At 35.9% G+C, this 23,426-nt stretch overlaps 1 protein-coding gene across 2 annotated transcripts in view; it reads right to left on the reverse strand.

Annotated features, from left to right (window-relative positions):
- Positions 1 to 3,561: 3,561 nt before the first annotated feature.
- Positions 3,562 to 23,426, reverse strand: part of Ubxn2b (UBX domain protein 2B) — a 36,419-nt gene continuing 16,554 nt past the window's right edge. Inside the window, exons 6-8 of one of the 2 annotated variants that reach the window (XM_026408502.2) lie at positions 23,169 to 23,306; positions 8,459 to 8,620; positions 3,562 to 7,248 (exon numbers count right to left, since the gene is read on the reverse strand). In XM_026408502.2, coding sequence (XP_026264287.1) covers positions 7,086 to 7,248; positions 8,459 to 8,620; positions 23,169 to 23,306 — 463 coding nt within the window. In that variant the 3' untranslated portion in view covers positions 3,562 to 7,085. Of the gene's footprint in view, positions 7,249 to 8,458; positions 8,621 to 23,168; positions 23,307 to 23,426 lie in introns of those variants that run through there. The other variant, XR_003302562.2, reaches the window with a different exon arrangement.

Here is a 23,426-nt window from a genome sequence, read left to right on the forward strand (position 1 = left end):
AATGGGAAATGAAAGCTTATGCATTGTCTGGAGATTTAAGAGTATATAAACAAAACCAAAAAAAATCGCCCTCATTACTAACTCCTACATACATAAGCTTTTTATATATTTTGACATATATACTATAAGTAAGCACTATTGTTCATAGCAGGAAGAAAGATGAGAAAACACACTTTTTCATATACTTAAATGCAATTAGCTAATTAAAATCTGAGTTTCAGGACCCATGTGCATTAGTAAAATTAGGGGATCTATTTGTAGGTATGAAATAAAAATTGAGCACATTTATTTAAAAACTTCTAGAAATGCAAATATTTTTTATATTATTTTAAATAATAGATTTAGATCCTCTTAATTTAAAAACTTAGAGAAGAAAAAAATTAGTTTGTGAATAATCCAGTGGTCCTTTACACATGAGGTCAGATAAAATTAATGCACATTGCATACTCTCTGGGCTAAGGAGATGACCCAGAATCCAATCAAACCTCTTTGTCATTTTCATTACATCAAATACAGAAAGACTAAAACAAAAATAAAAATACAAAAGGATTAAGATGCCTGTGGATATAGTTCTGTATTAAAAATCACTTCTTATTTAAAGGATTGCACCTAGAGAACCTGATGTCTTAGAATATAAAGGTTTAGTGTGATTTCTAATGTCAAAAATATTTGAGATTTATAATTAGTAAAAAGAAATCTATGGAAATTTAGCACTGGCTGAACAGTTTATATAAAAGGTACTCTTAAGAAATATCAAAGTTAAGAGTTTTATGACATCATTTTTTTTCTGAAAAATAATCCAAGAACATTGAAACTTACGCATGTTTGCAGACATTCTTATCTGTTTATAAAGGTTATTTGGAAATCTGTAACTTCAGTCATTTCTGCCGCCTTTGCTTGAGTGGAATATTGCATAATGGAGTTAATTTAGAGAACAAGAACAATATATAATGAAAGTGAGAGTATTCTTTCTAAGTTCAGCCAAATTAAGAGTAGCCAAAGTCAACAGCTCCTCAAAATGGGTTCAGAGTCATGAGTACCATGTGATTAAAGCCTCTAATGTCTCATTACTTTCTGTAGCTTTTCAATTTTAAAAAGTTGTATACTCTCAATTTGCTGTGGTTAAATTTCATTAACACCTCTTTCACATTCCTGGGATACCCATAGTAAAATAACAGATAAATAATGTGGTATTAATTCCAAACTAAAATACCAATGTCTAAAAATATTAAATTATTTGAAATTATTTTGAGTAGCTATTATACAGTCTAGCACTATATTACCTACATAAAAAAAAGAAAAACCAAACTGTATGCAATTAGATTACATGACAAATGACCAGCATACCTTTGGTTATTTCAGAGTAATCAAATAAGAGGTACTAAACAGATTAAGGTATTTCTATTACATCTTCCTTAGAGTGGTACTCTATCTCCACGTCTAGAATAACATCACTTATCATAACTTGCATGCAAAAAATCTCAGGTATTTCACACACTGTTGGTTCTTCATGAAGACTTTCCATAATTGTTTTCACCTAATACTATCATAAAGAACTGGCAGGACACTTCGTTGACAGCTGCAGATGATACTACTCTGGCAAATGAATTGAGGCTGACACTTCTAGAATCTTTTTATCTTCCTCCTTTTAAAACCCAATCAAAATGTACAATGGGTCTGGGGTGTAGTCCAGTAGTAAAACACTTCTCTGGCTTCTATCCTCAGCAGCTTGCAAAAAAAAAAAAAAAAAAAAAAAGGAAAGAAAAGAAAAAAAGTTTCATCAACTCTGTTGGCACTATTCTGAGTTTCTCATCTTAAAAACATTCTTGGGCTGGGGATGTGGCTCAAGTGGTAGCGCGCTCGCCTGGCATGCATGTGGCCCAGGTTCGATCCTCAGCACCACATACAAACAAAGATGTTGTGTCCGCCAAAAAATGAAAAAAAAAAATAAATCCTGAAATTCTCCCTCTCTCTCTCTTAAAAAAAAATTCTTTCACTATCCAGAAGGTTCCATTTTTCATTTGCTGATTTATTATCAACCATTAATGCATAGTGACTCTTATGGCTTAGGGCTAAGATATTGCTTGTTGCTATAAGGATACAGAACTAGATAAAACAAAGTCCTTGTTCTCCTGGAATCACTTTCCCAGAGTTTGGCAGAATGGGAAGAGGGCACATAGGAACAAAAGTTAAGCAAACTAACATGAAAATATCAGGTATTAATAACGATAAGGAGCAACAAAGAGAGACAAGGAATGACTTAAGATTGAAGCATCAAAGGAGGTTTCTCTTAAGAAGTTGCATTTATTAAGCTGAGCTCAGAATGACAAACTGTAATAACAACTGACATTTATCACAATATGTTGCCGGAAATGTAAAACCCTGTAGGTAGCCCTTCAGTAAATTATAAATTCAGTTATCTCTAAAATATGTACTCCTTATGAAAGTGAATCACATGCTTAACATTAAAGAATATAGTCAAACTAGTTTGAATTGCTATCTACACAATATTTCGAACACTAACATCTATGAAAATTTAGAATAAGTTTTCAAGGGTGAAAAATCCCTCCTAGTTTCAATATTATGTATTGTATAAAAGCATATATAAAACATGGTATTTGCATATAATTTTATTACATTAATAAAAATGACCGTCTTATCCCACGGAATGTTGAACCTGATATAAATCTGAAAAAAGAATGAACATTTCTTTAAGTTATTACTTCATCTTACTACCTTTACTCAGAAACCCAAGACCCATTTAAAAATTCCAGGCTACTGCCAGCAGGACTTCCACTTATTCTCAAATATGCTTGAAATTTTACTTTTAAGCCTGAGATCTGAATATCTGCAGTACTTATTGTTTCTACTTTTTAATTAACGGATTTCTATAGAAAACTAAGAACTATAGTTTTTACTATTCCTGATTATAGGATAAAAATGACAAAACCTATTAGCATTTAAAGAATCAAGCCTTTCCCCCAAAGATGAAACTGAAAAAATGGGAAAGATATTAAATATAGAAGCCACAATGGACATCTTATAATTACGTTCTAAAAGGTACACTGAAAATTACACTATATAGGTACACAGATCACAAACCAAAATGTCAATACAGAGATATCAAATAAAAAGTACATGCAGCACAGATTTTGAATACTCTGTTCTGAATAGCAGAGTGAGAAAAAGTCACTGTCTTAAATATCTTCTCGAACTGTAGGCCATTTTCACTAGTGCTATGGTGCCACTGTAGGTAGAGAAGTCATAGAAGGACAAGAAAGAGAACTGTGTGAGGAAAAATCGCACTGGTCCCACACTTTACTCTCCTACCCCTCTTTTGATGTTGCCTAATAAAACACTCCTTAATTCAATGATTTGACAACAGAAAATGTATTGTATAGCTAATTTAAGTGTGGAAACTTTAAGTTCACGCAAAGGAGATCCTTCTCTGCTCTCCAAAAATACGGACAAAGCACAATTAAATCACAGGAAATTAATCACATTTAAAATCATCTATTCAATTACTTGACCAGAACTGTAAATCAAAGAAACTGTGAAACATTTTCAAAAGCTTTCAGTGATAACATTCTTTATTGGTATACACACATTTCAAACTTTTAAATTATATATATCATGCAAAACTGTCTCACATTTGTCTAATTGTTCATTGTGATGATCTTTTTTGAGATGATTATACATTTTAAAGTTATAATGACTGTGATAGTAAAAATAATACAGGAAAATGACTCTCAGTGAAATAAAACACTGCAGCACAAGTGAAAGTATTGTTCAAACGTTCTGTCTACTTAATTCTAAGGTAAATCTACTTTGGAAGACTAATATACACAAAAATGGCAGTTATTTTTATATGTACATCTATAGGCACTCCACGTAACTGATAAGAAATCAGAAGGAAATCTGAAATAATTTTACAAGGTTTGGTTATTTTTTTTCCTGTTTTGTTAATCCAAAACAGGGCAATGCCCTTTTATTTAAAAAGCTTATGTTTGTTAGGCCTGGTGGCATGCACCTATAATCCCACCTAATCTGGAAGCTGAGGCAGGAGAATTGCTTGAGCCCAGGAGTTTGAGGCCAGCCTCCCAACATAGTAAGACTTCTTGTCTGAGAAAAAATAAAAACTCATTCCTTGTTTCCTTAGGAAGATAATTTTGCTCTATTTAAAAGGGAGTTTTTTCCCCCGATAGTATTTTTGAATTGGGACTCTTATTATTTATGTTATTTTTAATAAGTGGAAAGGAACATGGCTTCCTATTGTGGCAGAGAAACTTAGGAAGAATCTTCTTCCTCTATGTGACACTGAGAAGAATTCTCTGAAGGGACAGATTCAATACATTGATCCTGCAATAGTTCTAGTAGTACTCCCTAGATTAAAACCTCTACCTAGCTCACTCCTTGAAATAACCAGTGATCTCAGGGAAAGGTGACTCTCAAATCTCTCAGAAACACATTCAAGTCAACTGGCAGTGCATAGACACCTGAAAGTGGAATGCTTTTTGGTAGCAGGTAACAAATACCAAAAAAGGTAGAAATGGCTTTAGAATTAAGCAGTGGGTAACGGCTGAAAGAATTCTGAGGAACACGACAGTAAGAGCTTCATTTGTCTTAAACAGATCGTTCATAGAAATCTGAAAGTTAATGCAAAGGAGGGCTTGAAGGAAGTTAAGGGGCTTGGTAGTGATTTAGGTATTCTCTAGGGTGAATAGCTAAACTGACTGAGAATAGATTATTAGAAGAAATAATATATGAACTGTAAACTTAAACATTTAGTTATTTCCAAGCAGATCAGAAGATCTGATCTGCTTTCTTCCAGCTGATTGTAATCCAATGTAAAAGTAGACAGATAAACACAAGGAATCTAGGCCTGGATGACTTAGGAAATTCTCAGCCTACCCCACTGGCAAGACACTAAAATTTAGCGAGTCGTTGTCAGGAAAGCCTGCTCTACAGAAATATAAGGGTGTGGCTATATAACATTTTGCTGATACCCCAGAAAAATCAAGAGGTGAGTATTCTATCACACAGAAGGCTCTCTGAAGATATTAAGGGTGTGACTCACAGATCTCAATTATTTCAGGAAAAGCTAAAAACAGAGATAAAACTATTTAGGAAGATGTGTGGAGGAGTCTCCTATCTAATGGAGCTCCACAACATATGCAGGAGGCCCACAAGTTTTTGACAATATTATACCATCAGAAAGTCTGCTATCTTAATCTGAAAGGTATAGAATATGACATTTAAAAAGGAACAAACAAGGTAATAAAACTGTTCAGCTGCTAACATGTCCTACTTTTGAGAAAAGGAAAGATGATGAGATGGAGTCACAAGCCTAGAGGACTGAGCTATGAGTCATACATTAATCCCAGGCCATGAAACCTAATGGAGTGTGCCTGGCTGGATTTGTAAACTGTTGGCTCCAGCGGCTCGGCTCCTTTCTTCACTCCATTGCCTGTTTTCTGAATAGGAGTTTAACTTTATTCTACAGCTGTTTTGCCATTACAATTCAGAGCAGATAATTTCTAGGTTCAAAGGTGGAAAGGAATTATGGCCTAGGAATCATACCCAGATCATCTCTTATATTTAACTTAGAGAATTTAAATGAAACTTGGGTTTTGAGCTGGTGAAACTCAGGTAATATTGTAGACTCTTGAGTTGATGTTTTAATAGGCTGAAAATTTTGAGCACCTCTAGATGGGGAGAATTTACATGGAATGGATGTGAATCTTTGAGAGAGGCATAAGACTAACTTGTCTCCTCCATGTTCATGTCTTAATCCCCAAACCTGTGAACATGTAACCTTAAATGGTAAAGGCGACTTTGTAGATATGATTACTATGGTTCTTAAGATGGGGGAGATTATCCCAAATTATCTGGTTGATCCAGTCTAATCACACAAGTCTTTAAAACCAGAGAAGTGTTACAGGCTATTGTCAAGAGAGATGCAATGGTGCACAAGCTACAAGCCAAGGAATGCAGGTGGACTCTTGAGGCTGGAAGGCTAAGCAAATGACTTGCCTCTAGAGTCCCCTCAAAGGAATGCAGCCCTGCCAGCACCTTCATTATGACACAGGAAGGCCATGCTCAACATTTATCTATAGAATTAAAAGATACCACATCTGTTACTTTAAACTATAAGTTCTATAATTTGTTATGGCAGCAATATGAAACTAACCAGAAGTGATGATCAAAGGTGAAGTGGCATCTGGGAAAAAGAAAAGCTTTCTCCTCATTCCTAATGTAACTTTCCCCATTTGGGAAGTACCTGGCTTCAGCAGAAATGGCAAATATTTATGAGGCTAATTCTTTAGATTCAGTCTTATCTGACTAAAGTTATATTCCTGTATTTATAGAGTAGTTTTTTTTTTTTCTGGAGTAGAATACATTCTGGATTGAGCACTTAACAATAGTATTTAGTTGATCCCCTAGAAATATCTGTTGAATGAATAAATGAACATGATCGAGTCAGGCTCTGGGAGAGATTATAATTACTTGATTTTAAAGTGCTTCTTACTATATCTTCTCAAGAACCAATGACTTACAAAATACAAGGAAAAATCATATTTTGTAATACTAAATCAGTTAACTAAAGGAATGTGTAAAACCTTCATAGGAGAAATAATTATATAATCAAACAATTTCAAAATCAGAATACAGATACTTTAAGTATATATTAAAGAGAAATTTCAACTTATTTATCAAAAGAATTTTTAATGACTGTTGGTCACTGCTGCATCAGGAAAATTCAGTGTGAATTTCATCAATGAGTTTATCAAAAAGGGGTTTTGCTCATTTTCTCTGCAAACAAATGTTGCTACATTAATACTGGGCAAGTAACAAACAGGTTTGCCTAGGAATTTAAAAACTATCAACAGAAGCTAGCCCTGCAACAAACTCGATCTATCTGTAGTCCAAATTCATCTAAAGGCTGGAAGATAGAAAAACAATAAAACCAAAACTTATTTGTAGAAATGATAAAAAAATTTGGTTGTCTTTATGCTGGGAGTAGTTTTCTTATTAATATGGCACATTAACTATTCCTATATGCTATTGCATAGACAGCAGCAATATTATTTTAGTTGCTGGAGTATCACAGTGTTAAGAATATCTGCTTCTTGTAGAGTCAGGCTTTCATCTGTCAGCACTTTATTTGGAAATGAAGTCACCAGAATGAAGTCAAGAGTTGCAAATTCAGGACGGGACTGTATAATAAAGTTCCGAACATCCAGTATCCTAAAGAAATAAGACAAAAATAATTTGTTATAGAAAATGCATATTTTCATGCAAGCTATTAGCTACAATCATATAATCATAATAAAAAATTACATAATTCCAACTGTGATTTAAACATGCTTTGGGCTGGGGCTTGGGCTCAGTGGCAGAGTGCTTGTCTAGCATGTGTGTGGCAATGGGTTCGATCCTTAGCACCGTGTACAAAAATAAGCAAATAAAATAAAGGCATGCTATACATCTACAATTACAATAAATAAATAAATAAATAAATAAATAAATAAGCTGTAACTTTCTTAAATTAAAATAATTTCAATGGAAGAATTCATCTTAGTTCTTCAAAGTGAAATATGAATATTAACTTTGGAGTGTACCTAACATTTACTGTAAAATAGAAACAATCTTTAGACAACTTATTAAAAAAAGTTATTAACAATATTATTATATTTAAAGTATAGGCCATAGTTTTTTTAGGATATAGAATATATTAGCAGAATGACTCAGAAAAAGGTAAGTTGGACTGGCATATGGAAGGGTGAGTCTAAAACTATGCAAAGTGTTAAGTTGTAGAAATAATTCTAAAAATCACTTTTACACATGCACAGTAACTCAACTAAAATTATAAATGTATTCTTTACAGTCTTTTTCGATGAACAAATAAAGTAAAAATAAATATTAAAGGGACATTTAAAATTGTTTATCTGAAGTATTATAGTTAATGACACATAAACTTATATTAAATTACATCTGATTCTACTTCATATGGTTTTAGCAACAATGCAAAACTATAGCTCTTAGTTTTTGTATGATAGCTGAATTAACATTAATATTTGGATAGTTTACAGGGATTACCATCTATTTCATTTCTTATGCACAGCTATTATCTTATTATTTTTTTTTGTACTGAGGATTAAACCCACTGGTGCTCTACCACTAAGCTACAACCCCAGTTCATTTTGAGTCAGGGTCTTGCCAGTTACTGAGGGTCTCACTAAGTTGCTGCAGCTGGCTTCCTGTGTCAGTCTCCTAGGACCGTGGAATTACAGGTATGTGCCACTATGCCCAGCAGGTTTTATCCTTTCAAATATTTCTTTCTGACAAAAATTTACTTTGAAAGTGAAGCTACAGAATGTCATATTATGTATTACTCAAGTTGTATACAGTGTTAGTTTAGTAACAGCAAACTAGACACTTAGATGGTAAAGCAGCTTACCTGTGTGTACTATTGAATCTTTGTACCAGACGACTCCCATCTGCTAACCTGATTTGAATTTTTGTAGTTGGCACTGAATCATCAATAAGAACAACTGCATTAAGTATTGACTTATCCTCTTCTTCTGGGGAGGAAGGTGTACTGACTATCTCAGGTGTAAGGCTAAGAAAGAAGAATTTAAGAATTAGAACACAACTGAATATACTAGACATGACCAACTAAAGACAGTAAACACTTAGATCTATGGCTGATTCTAAATTTATCCCTCATATAACTTTTGGACAAAGAAGAATATGATTTTATTTTAGTTTCCTCCACTTCTTTCAATCTCTTTTGTTATATTAAAATTCTTTGGGGTCTGGGGATGTGGCTCAAGTGGTAGTGCGCTCGCCTGGCATGCGTGCGGCCCGGGTTCGATCCTCAGCATCACATACAAACAAAGATGTTGTGTCCGCAGAAAACTAAGAAAAATAAATAAATATTAAAAAAATTCTCTCTCTCTTAAAAAAAATTCTTTGGGATCCCATGATGCTCATTTATTTATGTAATCTCTCAAAAACCTAAGTTTGCATCCTTTGCATCTTTATCTCTGTGATATTTCAACAGTTTAGTTAGAAACCAAAGCAAATTTGAGTTGATGTCAAAGAATGACAGATAAACTTTATTTCAAATCTCAGCTGTTAATTATGTAAAACTGAGTAAGTCAATTTCTTTGAATTTAGTTCTATCCTTTATAAAATGGGGGAGGGGAAGATAATACTGTTACAAAGGCATGTTACCCCAGTAAGTCCTTAATATGCCATGTAGAAGACAATGTCTCAGGTGGCAGCTATTATTGCACATACTAACAGCATCAAACAATATTGTTTGGCTAGTATTATTTAAAAATATCTGATTTCAGTAGTTACTGCTTTGCAAAAATGAAAAAAAACCCCAAGTATTAAGAAAGAATGTATTTTTGTTCATGGTGATACACGTATAATGAAGTTTCTTCGAACATTGCTTTCTAATGCTAACAAGATGATTGGTCATTATAAATTAAAAGCTTATGTCAAAATAGAGTGATCTTTTGGTTATAATTAGAACAAATGGAGCCAAATTCTTTGTAAAAAAATAAAATCAATATTCTCTCATTTTGGGGGATTCTTTCAGAGTGTTAACATTTATACTAAAATATTGAGATTTAGATGGATTCTTTTTTTTTAACCATACGATTTATTTTCATTTTTTTAGTCATATGTGACAGAATGTATTTTGACATATAATACATACATGGAATGTACATACATCAATCATATTGTCTATTCTATTCTGCTGCCCTTCCTATCCTCCCTACTTTCCCCTCCTCTCCCATCCTTTCTCTCTATCCAATCTAATGTGACACACTTTTTTTTTTCTTTTTCTCATTACAACATCATATATGTATTCTGTATAACAATGAGATTCTCCTTCCGTCTTCCGTGCAACTCCTCTTCTCCCTCTTTTTCCCTCCCACCTCTCTTCCCTATTTAGTGGTAGTCTTCTTTTCATGCTCTTCCTCCCTATCCCATTTTGAGTCAGCCCCCTTATATCAGAGAAGACATTCGGCATTTGTTTTTTAGGGATTGGCTAACTTCACTTGGCATAATCTGCTCTAATGCCATCCATTTGCCTGCAAATGCCATGATCTTGTTATTTTTTAGTGCTGAGTAATATTCCATTGTATATAAATGCCACATTTTTAATCCATTCATCTATGAAGGGCATTAGATGGATTCTATATGAGTTAATTTCTTATATGAAAGTTCTATGAACATTTGAGCTTTAGAGCAAAATAAAAACAAAGTTATCATACCTCTTTCTCCTATCCAGAAAGTTTCTCAGAATATACAGTAAGGTAGTCAACTCACTTCTGCTTTCTTTAGCTAACACTTTCCCTGTCTTTAGCAACTTCCTAACACAGATTTTAGAAACTGAGACTATATATGGCACACTCGAAAAAGACGAAAATAACAATTTATAATAAATGACCAGACATTAAGAATTTTTTTCCCTCAAGTTTGGAATTGAGGACTTAAGTAGTTGCATGACCAAGCTGGTTTATTGTACCAATAGTCCAGTGTCCTTTACCCAAAGCAGAGGAAAGAAAATCAAAGAGAAGATACAGAATGCTAAGGACCTTCTCTACCTCACCAATAATCAGCTACATACATTATTAACACCCTCTACCACCATCATCAACATCACATTATTTCCTTTAAATCATGCTGTGATGCAATGCTGCATAATGGTTAACAGCATAGATCCTGAAGTCAGATTACTTGGTTATAATTTGCCACGGATAAGGTGTGTGAGCTTGGGCAGGTCACTAACCCTCACTGTGCCCGAGTTTCCTTGTTGGTAAAAGAGACAACAGCACTATTGTTGTAAAGATTAAATTCATTAGGATACAAAGGCATTTCAATGATCTTAGGAAGTTGTTACTACTTGAAGGTGAGCTCTGAACATTAAAATTCTTATCCTAAGGACAACTCTGGAAAGAAAAACTAGCCCCATTAACCCTATTGATAAATGAGGAATGTTTTGGGCTCACTTCCATGATATAAAACTGCCTCAGATTGATACTTCTGTAATCTAATGTTTTGTGTTTAGGAAATTCCGATCAGACAAGCTTCTTCTAAAACATGAAAGTACAGAATGGGGAAACCAGGTAGGGAAATAACGATCATGTGTTTCTTTTTAAAATGTGTGTATGTCAAAATGAAATTATGTGAACAACATTTGAAACAGACATGGATGAACTTTCAAGATCATATAGGCCCCCATATCATTTTTTCAGAAAGGATTGAGTCATAGATCAAAAGACATGCTCAGAATCAGAGATAAACAGTGGATGAGATGAAGATATGGTTTAAACAAACCATTTTAGAAAATTAAATTTACTACTGAGATTTCAAAGTCACACTTATTTGCTACTTAAAACTTTCTGTTTGTCATTCAATTGATAAAACCATAGTAATATTTTTACATAATGGTTTAACGTTTTAAGCTTTACATTAAAAAATTTTTTTTAAAGAAAGTGAAGTTAATTGGTGAAACAACATTTCTACGCAAATAAGAGGAAAGGATATGAGGGTACTAATTCCCTCAAACAGGAGGAAAACCACATTTTTCTTCAAATTCAATGAAGGTGAGAAGGGTACATAGAGACATTAATAGACTTGGATGCAGAGAGTAATAAAGTTCCTGTTAAAAAGAAAAACTCAAATTATCCCTATTTGCACATGACATGACTTTATAGAAGACCCCAAAATTCCACTAGAAAACTTCTAGAACTCATAAATAAATTCAGCAGAGTAAAATTAACACATGTAAATCAATTGTGTTCTTATACATCAGTGATAAATAAACTGAATGAGAAATTAAGAAAACTACCCCATTCACAGTAGCCTGAAAAAAATATATGGGAATCAACGTAACAAAAGCAGTGAAACACCTCTACAATGAAAACTACAGAACACTAAAGAAAGAAATTGAAGACGACCTTAGATAATGGAAAGATCTCCCAAGTTCTTGGACAGGCAGAATTAATATCTTCATAGAAATAGAAAAAGCAACCATGAAATTCATTTGGAAAAATAAGAGGCCCAGAGTAGACAAGGCAATCCTCATTGAGAAAAGTGAAGCAGGAGGCATCACAATATCAGACCTGAAATTATACTACAGGGCTATAGTAACAAAAACAACATGGTATTGGCACAAAAACAGACACAAAGACCAACTGTGCAACAGAGAAGACACAAACACACATGGATACAGTCATCTCACACTAGATAAAGGCCCCATAAGTATAGACTGGAGAAAAGATAGCCTCTTCAACAAACGGTGCTAGGAAAACTGGAAATCCATATGCAACAAAATGAAATTAGATCCTTGCACAAAACTCAAAGTGGATCAAGGACCTCAACATTAGACCAGAAACCCTGCACCTACTAGAAGAAAAAGTAAGCCCAAATCTACATCATGTTAGCTTAGGAATTCTTCAACAAGATTCCTAAAGCACAAGAGTAAAATCAAGAATCAATAAATGGGAGCAACCAGCGGAGTCACAGAACAGCTACAGGCGCCTGCAGGGAACAAGGGCAGGACCCACCAGTAGGACAGGGTTGGCGGCCCGCTGAGGGGCAGGCCCGTCCCCTCCCTCAGTGTCTGCAAGGTAGGAGGGACTGTGACCACCGGCAGATCGGGCCGAGCGGTCTGCTGAGGGGCGGAACCGGCCCCTCCCCCAGTGCCTGCAAACTAGGCGAACCTGCAACCCACGGGCGGGTCAGGTCCAGCAACCAGCGGAGTCACAGAACAGCTACAGGCGCATGCAGGGAACGCGGTCAGGACCCACCAGTAGGACAGGGCTTGCGGACTGCTGAGGGGCAGGCCCATCCCCTCCCCCAGTGTCTGCAAGGTAGGAGGGACTGTGACCACCGGCAGATCGGGCCAAGCGACCTGCTGAGGGGCGGAATCGGCCCCTCCCCCAGTGCCTGCAAGCTAGGCGAACCTGCCACCTATTGGGAGGTTAGGCCCAGCAACCTGCGGAGTGACAGAGGTGCCCCTCGCGCCTGCTGGGTAGGCGGACCTTTGACCGACCAGCAGAGCAGACCTAGGGCCTGCCAGCGTGGTAGACGGATCACACCAATTGGAGGAGGATCACAGCCACTACCTGCCCTGCAAGGGTGATTTTTCAACTATACAAGAGCAATATAAATAAATAGAGGGAAAATTTCAAAAACACAACAGTTTCACCAAGCAGAAAGAAACGCCAGCAGTATGAAAAGACAAGGAAAGAAAGGACCACAGGCAATGCAGGTCAACTCAACTTTAGAAGAGGTAATAGCTGCAACAGATGGAATGTCAGATAGAGAGCTCAGGACATACATGCTTCAGATGATCTGGAGTCTCAAGGAAGACATGAGACAGCAAAATCAGACAATGAAAGATCACATTGACAAACAAATCCAGGAAGTAAAAGATCAATTTCACAGGGAGATAGAGGTAATAAAAAACAAACAAATAGAAATACTAGAAATGCAGGAAACAATAAACCAAATTAAAAACTCAATTGAGAATACTACCAGCAGAGTAGATCACCTAGAAGAGAGAACATCAGACAATGAAGACAAAGTATTTCAACTGGAAAAGAACATAGACAGCTCAGCAAGTCTGCTAAGAAACCATGAGCAGAACATCCAAGAATTATGGGACAACATCAAAAGACCAAATTTAAGAGTCATTGGGATACAGGAAGGCACAGAGCTCCATACCAAAGGAATAAACAGTCTATTCAGTGAAATAATATGAGAAAACTTCCCAGACTTGAAGAATGAGACAGAATCCCAAATCCTAGAAGCCTACAGGACGCCGAATGTGCAAAATCATAAGAGATCCACACCTAGACACATTATAATGAAGATGTCCAACATACAGAATAAGGAGAGAATTTTAAAAGCTGCAAGAGAAAGAAAGTAGATTACATTTAGGGGTAAACCAATCAGGATAACAGCTGATCTCTCAACACAGACTCTGAAAGCTAGAAGATCCTGGAATAACATATTTCAAACACTGAAAGAAAATGGGTTCCAACCAAGAATCGTGTATCCAGCGAAATTAAGCTTCAGGATAGAAGATGAAATTAAAACCTTCCACAATAAACAAAAGTTAAAAGAATTCGCAGCTAGAAAACCATCTCTTCAAAAAATCCTTGGCAAAACATTACAGGAAGAGGAAATGGAAAATAACATTGAAAACCAACAATGGGAGGTAGGACAGTAAAGGGGGGAAAATAGTCAAAGAGGATAACAAAGCAGGTTTAGTAACATCAATAAACAAATATGGCTAGAAGAACAAACCATATCTCAATAATAACCCTAAATGTTAATGGCTTAAACTCACCAATTGAGAGACGCAGGCTAGTAGAATGGATCACAAAACAAGACCCAACAATATGCTGCCTACAGGAGACACATCTGATAGGAAAAGATATTCATAGACTGAAGGTGAAAGGTTGGGATAAATCATACCACTCATATGGACTGCGGAAACAAGCAGGAGTGTCCATACTCATATCTAATAAAATAGATTTAAAGCCAAAGTTAATCAAAAGGGATAAAGAAGGACACTTCATACTGCTCAAGGGAACCATACACCAACAAGACATAACAATCATAAATATATATGCCCCAAATAATGGTGCAGCTGTGTTCATCAAGCAAACTCTTCTCAAGTTCAAGAGTCTAATAGACCACCATACAATAATCATGGGAGACTTCAACACACCTCTCTCACCACTGGACAGATCTACCAAACAAAAGTTAAATAAGGAAACTATAGAACTCAATAACACAATTAACAACCTAGACTTAATTGACATATATAGACTATACCACCCAACATCAAGTAGTTACACTTTTTTCTCAGCAGCACATGGAACCTTCTCAAAAATAGATCATATATTATGTCACAGGGCAACTCTTAAACAATATAAAGGGGTAGAGATAATACCATGCATCTTATCTGATCATAATGGAATGAAACTGAAAATCAATGATAAAAGAAGGAAGGAAAAATCAAGCATCACTTGGAGAATGAACAATAGGTTGCTGAATGATCAATGGGTTTTAGAAGACATCAAGGAGGAAATTAAAAACTTCCTAGAATTAAATGAAAACACAGACACAACATATCGGAATCTATGGGACACATTGAAAGCAGTTCTAAGAGGAAAATTCATTGCTTGGAGTTCATTCCTCAAAAAAAGAAAAAACCAAGAAATAAATGATCTCATACTTCATCTCAAAATCCTAGAAAAAGAAGAGCAAAACAACAGCAAAAAAAGAAGGCAAGAAATAATTAAAATCAGAGCTGAAATTAATGAAATTGAAACAAAAGAAACAATTGAAAATATTGACAAAACTAAAAGTTGGTTCTTTGAAAAAATAAATAAAATTGACAGACCCTTAGCCATGCTAACGAAGAGAAGAAGAGAGAGAACCCAAATTACTAGCATACGAGATGAAAAAGGCAATATCACAACAGACACTTTAGAAATACAGAAGATAATCAGAAATTATTTTGAATCCTTATACTCCAATAAAATAGAAGATAGTGAAGGCATAGATAAATTCCTTAAGTCTTATGATCTGCCCAGATTGAGTCAGGAGGATATAGACAACCTAAACAGACCAATAACAATAGAGGAAATAGAAGAAACCATCAAAAGATTACCATCTAAGAAAAGCCCAGGACCGGATGGGTATACAGCAGTTTTATAAAACCTTTAAAGAGGAACTAACACCAATACTTTTCAAGCTATTTCAGGAAATAGAAAAAGAGGGAGAACTTCCAAATTCATTCTACGAGGCCAACATCACCCTGATACCGAAACCAGACAAAGACACTTCAAAGAAAGAAAACTACAGACCAATATCTCTAATGAACCTTGACGCAAAAATCCTCAATAAAATTCTGGCGAATCGGATTCAAATACATATCAAAAAAATTATACACCATGATCAAGTAGGATTCATCCATGGGATGCAAGGCTGGTTCAATATACGGAAATCAATAAATGTTATTCACCACATCAATAGACTTAAAAATAAGAACCATATGATCATCTCGATAGATGCAGAAAAAGCATTCGACAAAGTACAGCATCCCTTTATGTTCAAAACGCTAGAAAAATTAGGGATAACTGGATCATACCTCAACATTGTAAAAGCAATCTATGATAAGCCACAGGCCAGCATCATTCTGAATGGAGAAAAATTGAAGGCATTCCCTCTAAGATCTGGTACAAGACAGGGATGCCCTCTCTCACCACTTCTGTTCAACATAGTCCTCGAAACACTGGCCAGAGCAATTAGACAGACGAAGGAAATTAAAGGCATAAAAATAGGAAAAGAAGAAGTTAAATTATCGCTATTTGTGGATGACATGATAATATACTTAACAGACCCAAAAGGGTCTACAAAGAAGCTGCTAGAGTTAATAAATGAATTCAGCAAAGTGGCAGGATATAAGATCAACACGCATAAATCAAAGGCATTCCTGTATATCAGCGACAAATCCTCTGAAACAGAAATGAGGACAACTACTCCATTCACAATATCCCCCCAAAAAATAAAATACTTGGGAATCAACCTAACAAAAGAGGTGAAAGATTTATACAAGGAAAATTACAGAACCCTAAAGAAAGATATAGAAGAAGACCTTAGAAGATGGAAAAATATACCCTGCTCATGGATAGGCAGAACTAACATCATCAAAATGGCGATATTACCAAAAGTTCTCTATAAGTTTAATGCAATGCCAATCAAAATCCCAACAGCATTTCTTGTAGAAATAGATAAAAGAATCAAGAAATTCATATGGAATAATAAAAGACCCAGAATAGCAAAAACAATACTAAGTAGGAAGTGTGAATCAGGCGGTATAGCGATACCAGACTTCAAACTATACTACAGAGCAATAGTAACAAAAACAGCATGGTACTGGTACCAAAACAGGCGGGTGGACCAATGGTACAGAATAGAGGACACAGTAACCAATCCACAAAACTACAACTATCTTATATTTGATAAAGGGGCTAAAAGCATGCAATGGAGGAAGGATAGATCTTTAACAAATGGTGCTGGGAAAACTGGAAATCCATTTGCACCAAAATGAATCTGAATCCCTATCTCTCGCCGTGCACAAAAGTTAACTCAAAATGTATCAAGGAGCTTGATATTAAATCAGAGACACGGCATCTGATAGAAGAAAAAGTTGGTTATGATCTACAAACAGTGGGATCAGGCTCCAAATTCCTCAATAGGACACCCATAGCACAAGAGTTAACAACTAGAATCAACAAATGGGACTTACTCAAACTAAAAAGTTTTTTCTCAGCAAAAGAAACAATAAGAGAGATAAACAGGGAGCCTACATCCTGGGAACAAATCTTTACTCCACACACTTCAGATAGAGCCCTAATAACCAGAATATATAAAGAACTCAAAAAATTAGACAATAAGATAACAAATAACCCAATCAATAAATGGGCCAAGGAACTGAACAGACACTTCTCAGAGGAGGACATTCAATCAATAAGTACATGAAAAAATGCTCACCATCGCTAGCAGTCAGAGAAATGCAAATCAAAACTACCCTAAGATACCATCTCACTCCAGTAAGATTGGCAGCCATTAAGAAGTCAAACAACAATAAGTGCTGGAGAGGATGCGGGGAAAAGGGCACTCTTGTTCATTGCTGGTGGGACTGCAAACTGGTGCAGCCAATTTGGAAAGCAGTATGGAGATTTCTCGGAAAGCTGGGAATGGAACCACCATTTGACCCAGCTATCCCCCTTCTCGGTCTATTCCCTAAAGACCTAATAAGAGCATGCTACAGCGACACTGCTACATGGATGTTCATAGCAGCACAATTCACGATAGCAAGATTGTGGAATCAGCCTAGATGCCCTTCAATAGATGAATGGATAAAAAAAATGTGGCATTTATACACAATGGAGTATTACTCTGCACTAAAAAATGACAAAATCATATTATTTGAAGGGAAATGGATGGCATTAGAGCAGATTATGTTAAGTGAAGCTAGTCAATCTTTAAAAAACAAATACCAAATGACCCCTTTGATATAAGGGAAGTAAACAAGGACAGGGTAGGGACGAAGAGCTTGAGAAGAAGATTTACATTAACAGGGTTGAGAGGTGGGAGGGAAAGGAAGTGAGAAGGGAAATCGCATGGAAATGGAAGGCGATCCTCAGGGTTATACAAAATGACATATAAGAGGAAAGGAGGGGTAAGACAAGACAATACAAATGGAAGAAATGATTTACAGTAGAAGGGGTAGAGATAGAAAAGGGGAGGGGAGGGGAGGGGAGGGGAGGGGAGGGGAGGGGGTATAGTAGAGAATAGGACAGACAGCAGAATACATCAGACACTAGAAAGGCATTATGTCAATAAATGGAAGGGTAACTGATGTGATACAGCAATCTGTATACGGGGTAAAATTGTGAGTTCATAACCCACTTGAATCAAACTGTGAAATACTATGTATCAAGAACTATGTAATGTTTTGAACGACCAACAATAAAAAAAAAAAAAGAATCAATAAATGGGATGGAATCAAACTAAAAAGCTTCTTCACAGCAAATGAAACAAGGATCCAGGGACCAAGATGAAGTCAAACTTCATGTGCTATGGCTTTGTGGGACAGAGTAGCAAGCAGAGTCTTAGGAAAACAGGAGATGACCATTTTTTTAAGCATTAAGAGATTTGCTTCAAGTTACGACATATCATTACAGTTCAAAAGCCTTTGGTGAATGTCTTATAATCCACCCTGTCAAAATGATTGTGTTTTCTAGGTCTTTTATTTTTAGGGCTTTACTATAGCACACCAAGCTCTTTTATTCAATAATACATTTATTCTCTCATTATAGAAATGTGCAGTTTCCCATCTATGAATTGTTTGGTTCTGTTACATGAGAGTACTGGGTAATACTTTTATTGTGTTTAAATTTACCCCATAATTATTGGCATATCACAATAAAAAACTGTTAGTTTTTATCAATGTAACGTTCAGTTTGTAATTAGACTGACATCCATGGAAGAAAATGCCCTTTCTGCTTTATTTGCTTCTTTTTTGTGTGTTTTGTAAACAATTGCCTAGAACTCTGGGGAAATGAATCATATTAGAAAGTTACTTTCCAAGGATATGAAGCTTCACTATGAAACTTTTATTTTAATATATTTCTTTCTTTTCTTTTTGGTTCTGGGGATTAAACTTGGGGCCTTATGCGCTCTACCACCTTCTGTCTCATAAAATATTTCTTAATGTAAAACCTTAATGTAAACTTTAGAGATCCTTCACTTTTTTTAGAAATATTACTCAATCAACATTTGAGTTCATCTGTATAAAGGCTCACATTACCACCTAAATTTCTTTCTAGTTTAAATTTTCTATATATGTGAAGCTGAAAATTTTAAAGACTACATTTCTCAGATTCCCAGTAGCTTGGTTTTTATAAATCTACTCTCTACACCATCTGCCTTATATCTGAGGGTTCTTACATCTACGGATTGTCATTATTCATTAAATAAAGTATAATAACCATTTATATAGCACTTACATTGTATTAGGTATTATAAGTAATCTAGGGATGACAAAGTGTATGGGAGGATGTGTATAAGTTATAAGAAAATAGTTAAGTGTCACTTAAGAAATGTATCATTAGATGATTCCATTGCTGTGTGATCACAGATTGTACTTACACACCTAGCCTATATGTCCGACCTAAAGCTATGATGAACAAAATATAAAATCAAATCAAGCACAAAGAAAATAATGTAAGCAAGAGATGTGATAAACACGAGATGTCTAAGACTGCTGCCAATAAACACAGCCTACTGCCTTATAGTAAATTTTCTCTTTATAAGTAGGAATACACTCTAAAACAACAATAAAACTTATAGTAAATATAAAAACCAGTAACTTAGTCATTGGTCACCAAACATTATACATTGTAAGTAATTGTATGTGCCCTAGTTTTATGTATGGGGCAGCATGGATGGTTTGTTTATACCAGCACCACCACAAACATGTACTATGTAGTACGATAATGTTAGAGTGACTATTCCACCAATCAATAGGAATTTTTCAGATCCATTATAATCCTATGGACCATCACCATATATGTGATCTGTTTTTGATGGAGATGTCATTACTCAGGGCATGACTATACTAGATAAAGGGACTTGAGTATCCATGGATTTTGGAATGTACTGTACAGGGATCCTAGAACCAAACCCTAGTAGACACCAAGGGACGACTGAACTTGTTTGGTCAAAATAAGTCCTATGAAATGGAAGCTATGTAGCTCTTCTGATCACCAGGGTGGCGGAGGCATTCAGCTATTCTACATAAATCATGATGGAAGTTCTTGTGTTTCTTCCCTAGCTTTGTGGGTACTGGACAGCTGACAGGGGCATGAGGTATTTTCTAAGAATAGTGCTATATTGTGTTTCTATCTCCTGACCAAGAAAATCTTGGTTTGCTGTCTTTCCCAGAAATTTTACAAACCATGTAAGAAACCCCTTACTAGTTTAAATAGCAAGTAGATTGTTTTCTATAATCAGAACCCTGACCATATGGCTAATGATTAACAGGCATTCTCACCACTGATCTTGGTCACTCTTTTAGATATTTCTTTCTTTTCTGTCATTTTCTCTAGCTCTTTGTCTTACAAGGAAAAAGGCTGAGATTTGTGATACTATCATCAGATAATACTCTTATTTTCACGAATTGAATTTGCATATTATAACCATTGGCTCTTAGTTGTTCTTTTTTTAAAAAACAGTAGTTTTATTTATTTATTTTAAGGTGTCAATAGACCTTTCCTTTTATTTATTTGTATGCGGTGCCGAGATTTGAACCCAGCGCCTCACACATGCTAGGTAAGCGCTCTACCACTGAGACACAACCCCAGCCCTGTTTTTCTTTTATACTACCTTCTTCAGTCTAAATTCTGATTTAGTATACTTTTTAAAGGATGTATATTCCAATATTAATTCTTGGTTAAAATTTATATAACAGAGAAAGAATAGGTATGTAGCAAAGAGATGACTGGGCATTTTATTCCTTCTAATTAAAATCATAATCTCAATAAATACCAAGCCAAAGAGAGAAGGGCTAAAACAAAACAAAACAAAATGTGGTGGTGATGGGGGAGGACTGTTTTCTAGGTATATAAACAAGAGGAGTGAAGAAATAACACAATGCAAGAGAAGCTTGGTTGGGCACAGTGGTGCATGTCTGTAATCCCACTAACTCAGAAGGACTGAGGCAGGATGTGGGAAGCCGTTCTCACACGTGATCGAGTACCTCCCTGACTGGGTGTGAGGCGTTCCGGCCAGCTGTGTCAGAACTTATCCTCACCCTTTCTAGGTGCAAGAGCCCTTCCGTGTAGGGGTGTGACTGACCATTGACCCTGAGACCAATCATTGATCCTGACCTTGGAATGCTGTCCCCCTTGACCTTCATTGGATGGAATTTTCCACTGAATTTCTTATTCCCCAATAAAAGCCCACTCTCTGGCGTGCTCTTCCTCTCTCCTGATGATCTCTTGTGTAAACCTTGCTACCACACCAGGTGGCTCGAGGCAGGAGACAGGAAGGGCTGTCTCTGAGCTGGGCAAGAAAAAGGTAAATTGAGTTTGTGTCTTTACTTTGATCTCACTAGTTAACTTGTATGTTTAGGACCTCTAGTATGAAGCTAGCGTGCTGGTCGCTTGGCAGCAGGAGGATTGCAAATTCAAGGCCAGCCTGGTTCTATAATCAGAACTCGGACCATATGGCTAATGATTAACAGGCAAGACCCTGTGTCAAAATAAAAAAATAAAAGGGCTTAGGATGTAGAGCACCTCTGGGTTCAGGTTCAACCCCCAGTATTGTGGGCTGGGAGTGGTGGTGGTGGTCCTGACTTGTGTTGGCAGTAAGAAGAAATGAAGGAGAAAAACTCCAAGTACAGTTTGATCAGGTAGTGACAGGTTTGAATCCTAAAAAATAAAGCTGGGTCAACGAAAATTCCAGGCTCCCTGGTATGTCTGAGGAACCAGTTTCTAGCAGGGGAAAAGTACACAGAAAAGGAGACTAGGAGTAGCAAAGTATAAAGAAGCAATATTAAATTCCTTCCTATTTTGAGAAAGGAGAAGGGAATAGATAGTGTGCACAAGACAAAGACGACTTGGGGATATAGATCAGAGGTAGAGCATGCCTAGTATGGGTTCAATCCCAGCACTGAGAGGGTGGGGGAGGAAAAATATGCTCGAAAGATGTATGCTTTGGAAACATCACCAATGCCACAATTTCACATCAGCTACAATATGTGGATAGAGGGTAATTTTTACAAATGTATAAGATTTATGAGCCTCTCAGGTTTTGCATATTGGGCTTTCATAACTTAAAGAAAAAATGTGGGTGCTTAAAAATCATTGGAAACCACTCATCTAAGCACACTGCTCCTATTTAGTGCAGGAACACAGCTTATTGGTTACTTATGGTAGATATGCATGTTTAAAGTTGTGATGTAGGTTATACACTGTTTTATCTATTTGACAACTCTTTATGATTTTCCTTTGAAACTATGGAATCTGAAACAAGGAATAGTGGTGAAAAGTACAGACTGCAGAGTGTCAGGGTTTGAATCCCATAAGCTCATGAGCAACTCAAATCACCCAAGGAAAACTACTGCACCTGCAAAATGGAGTAATAATATTTCTCTACATCAAAGAGTTGTTACTGAGTTAACGCATGCAAAGTGCCTAGAGGACCAGGAATGTGATAATCGTTACTAAATATTGCCTGCTAGTAATATCAGATTTGCATGTTTGATTCATTGTTTTCTCTCCCCTTCTTTTTAATTGGTGCATTATAGCTGTACAGAATGTAACTTGTGTCTAACTACTACTTATGATGTGGGATTTGTTGTTATATATTCATGTATGCACACAATGTAATCTGGCCAATATCGTTCCCTAGTTATTTCCCCTTTCTGCATATATAATTCCACCAGTAAGGTCTTCATACTTCAGTTTTTACTGCCCAAGTCATTTTGGTATTTTTATTCTCAAAGAAAATTCTGGTTGAACAAAGAAGAATTTTTCTCATTGTAGGAATTTTACCTTCCAAGTTTTTGCCCTTCTCCGCTAAAAGCCTTGAATCTCAATCTAGGTTTTATGTATTCTTGATCCTGATGATCTTCCATATCCAAATTCACTTGGCCACCATGAACCAGTCGCTGAAGCTCCAAAGGAATCTCTCTTTAAAAACAAAAAACAACAACAACAACAAAAAAAAAAGGAGTGGGGAGGAAGCTTTTAGTTAAGTTTTTCAAAACTTAACCTACATTGTTGAGATTACTGTTATCGATTATAAGCTAC

Source organism: Urocitellus parryii, chromosome 7 (assembly GCF_045843805.1).
Source record: "Urocitellus parryii isolate mUroPar1 chromosome 7, mUroPar1.hap1, whole genome shotgun sequence".
In the NCBI taxonomy this organism is placed as follows: Eukaryota; Metazoa; Chordata; class Mammalia; order Rodentia; family Sciuridae; genus Urocitellus; species Urocitellus parryii.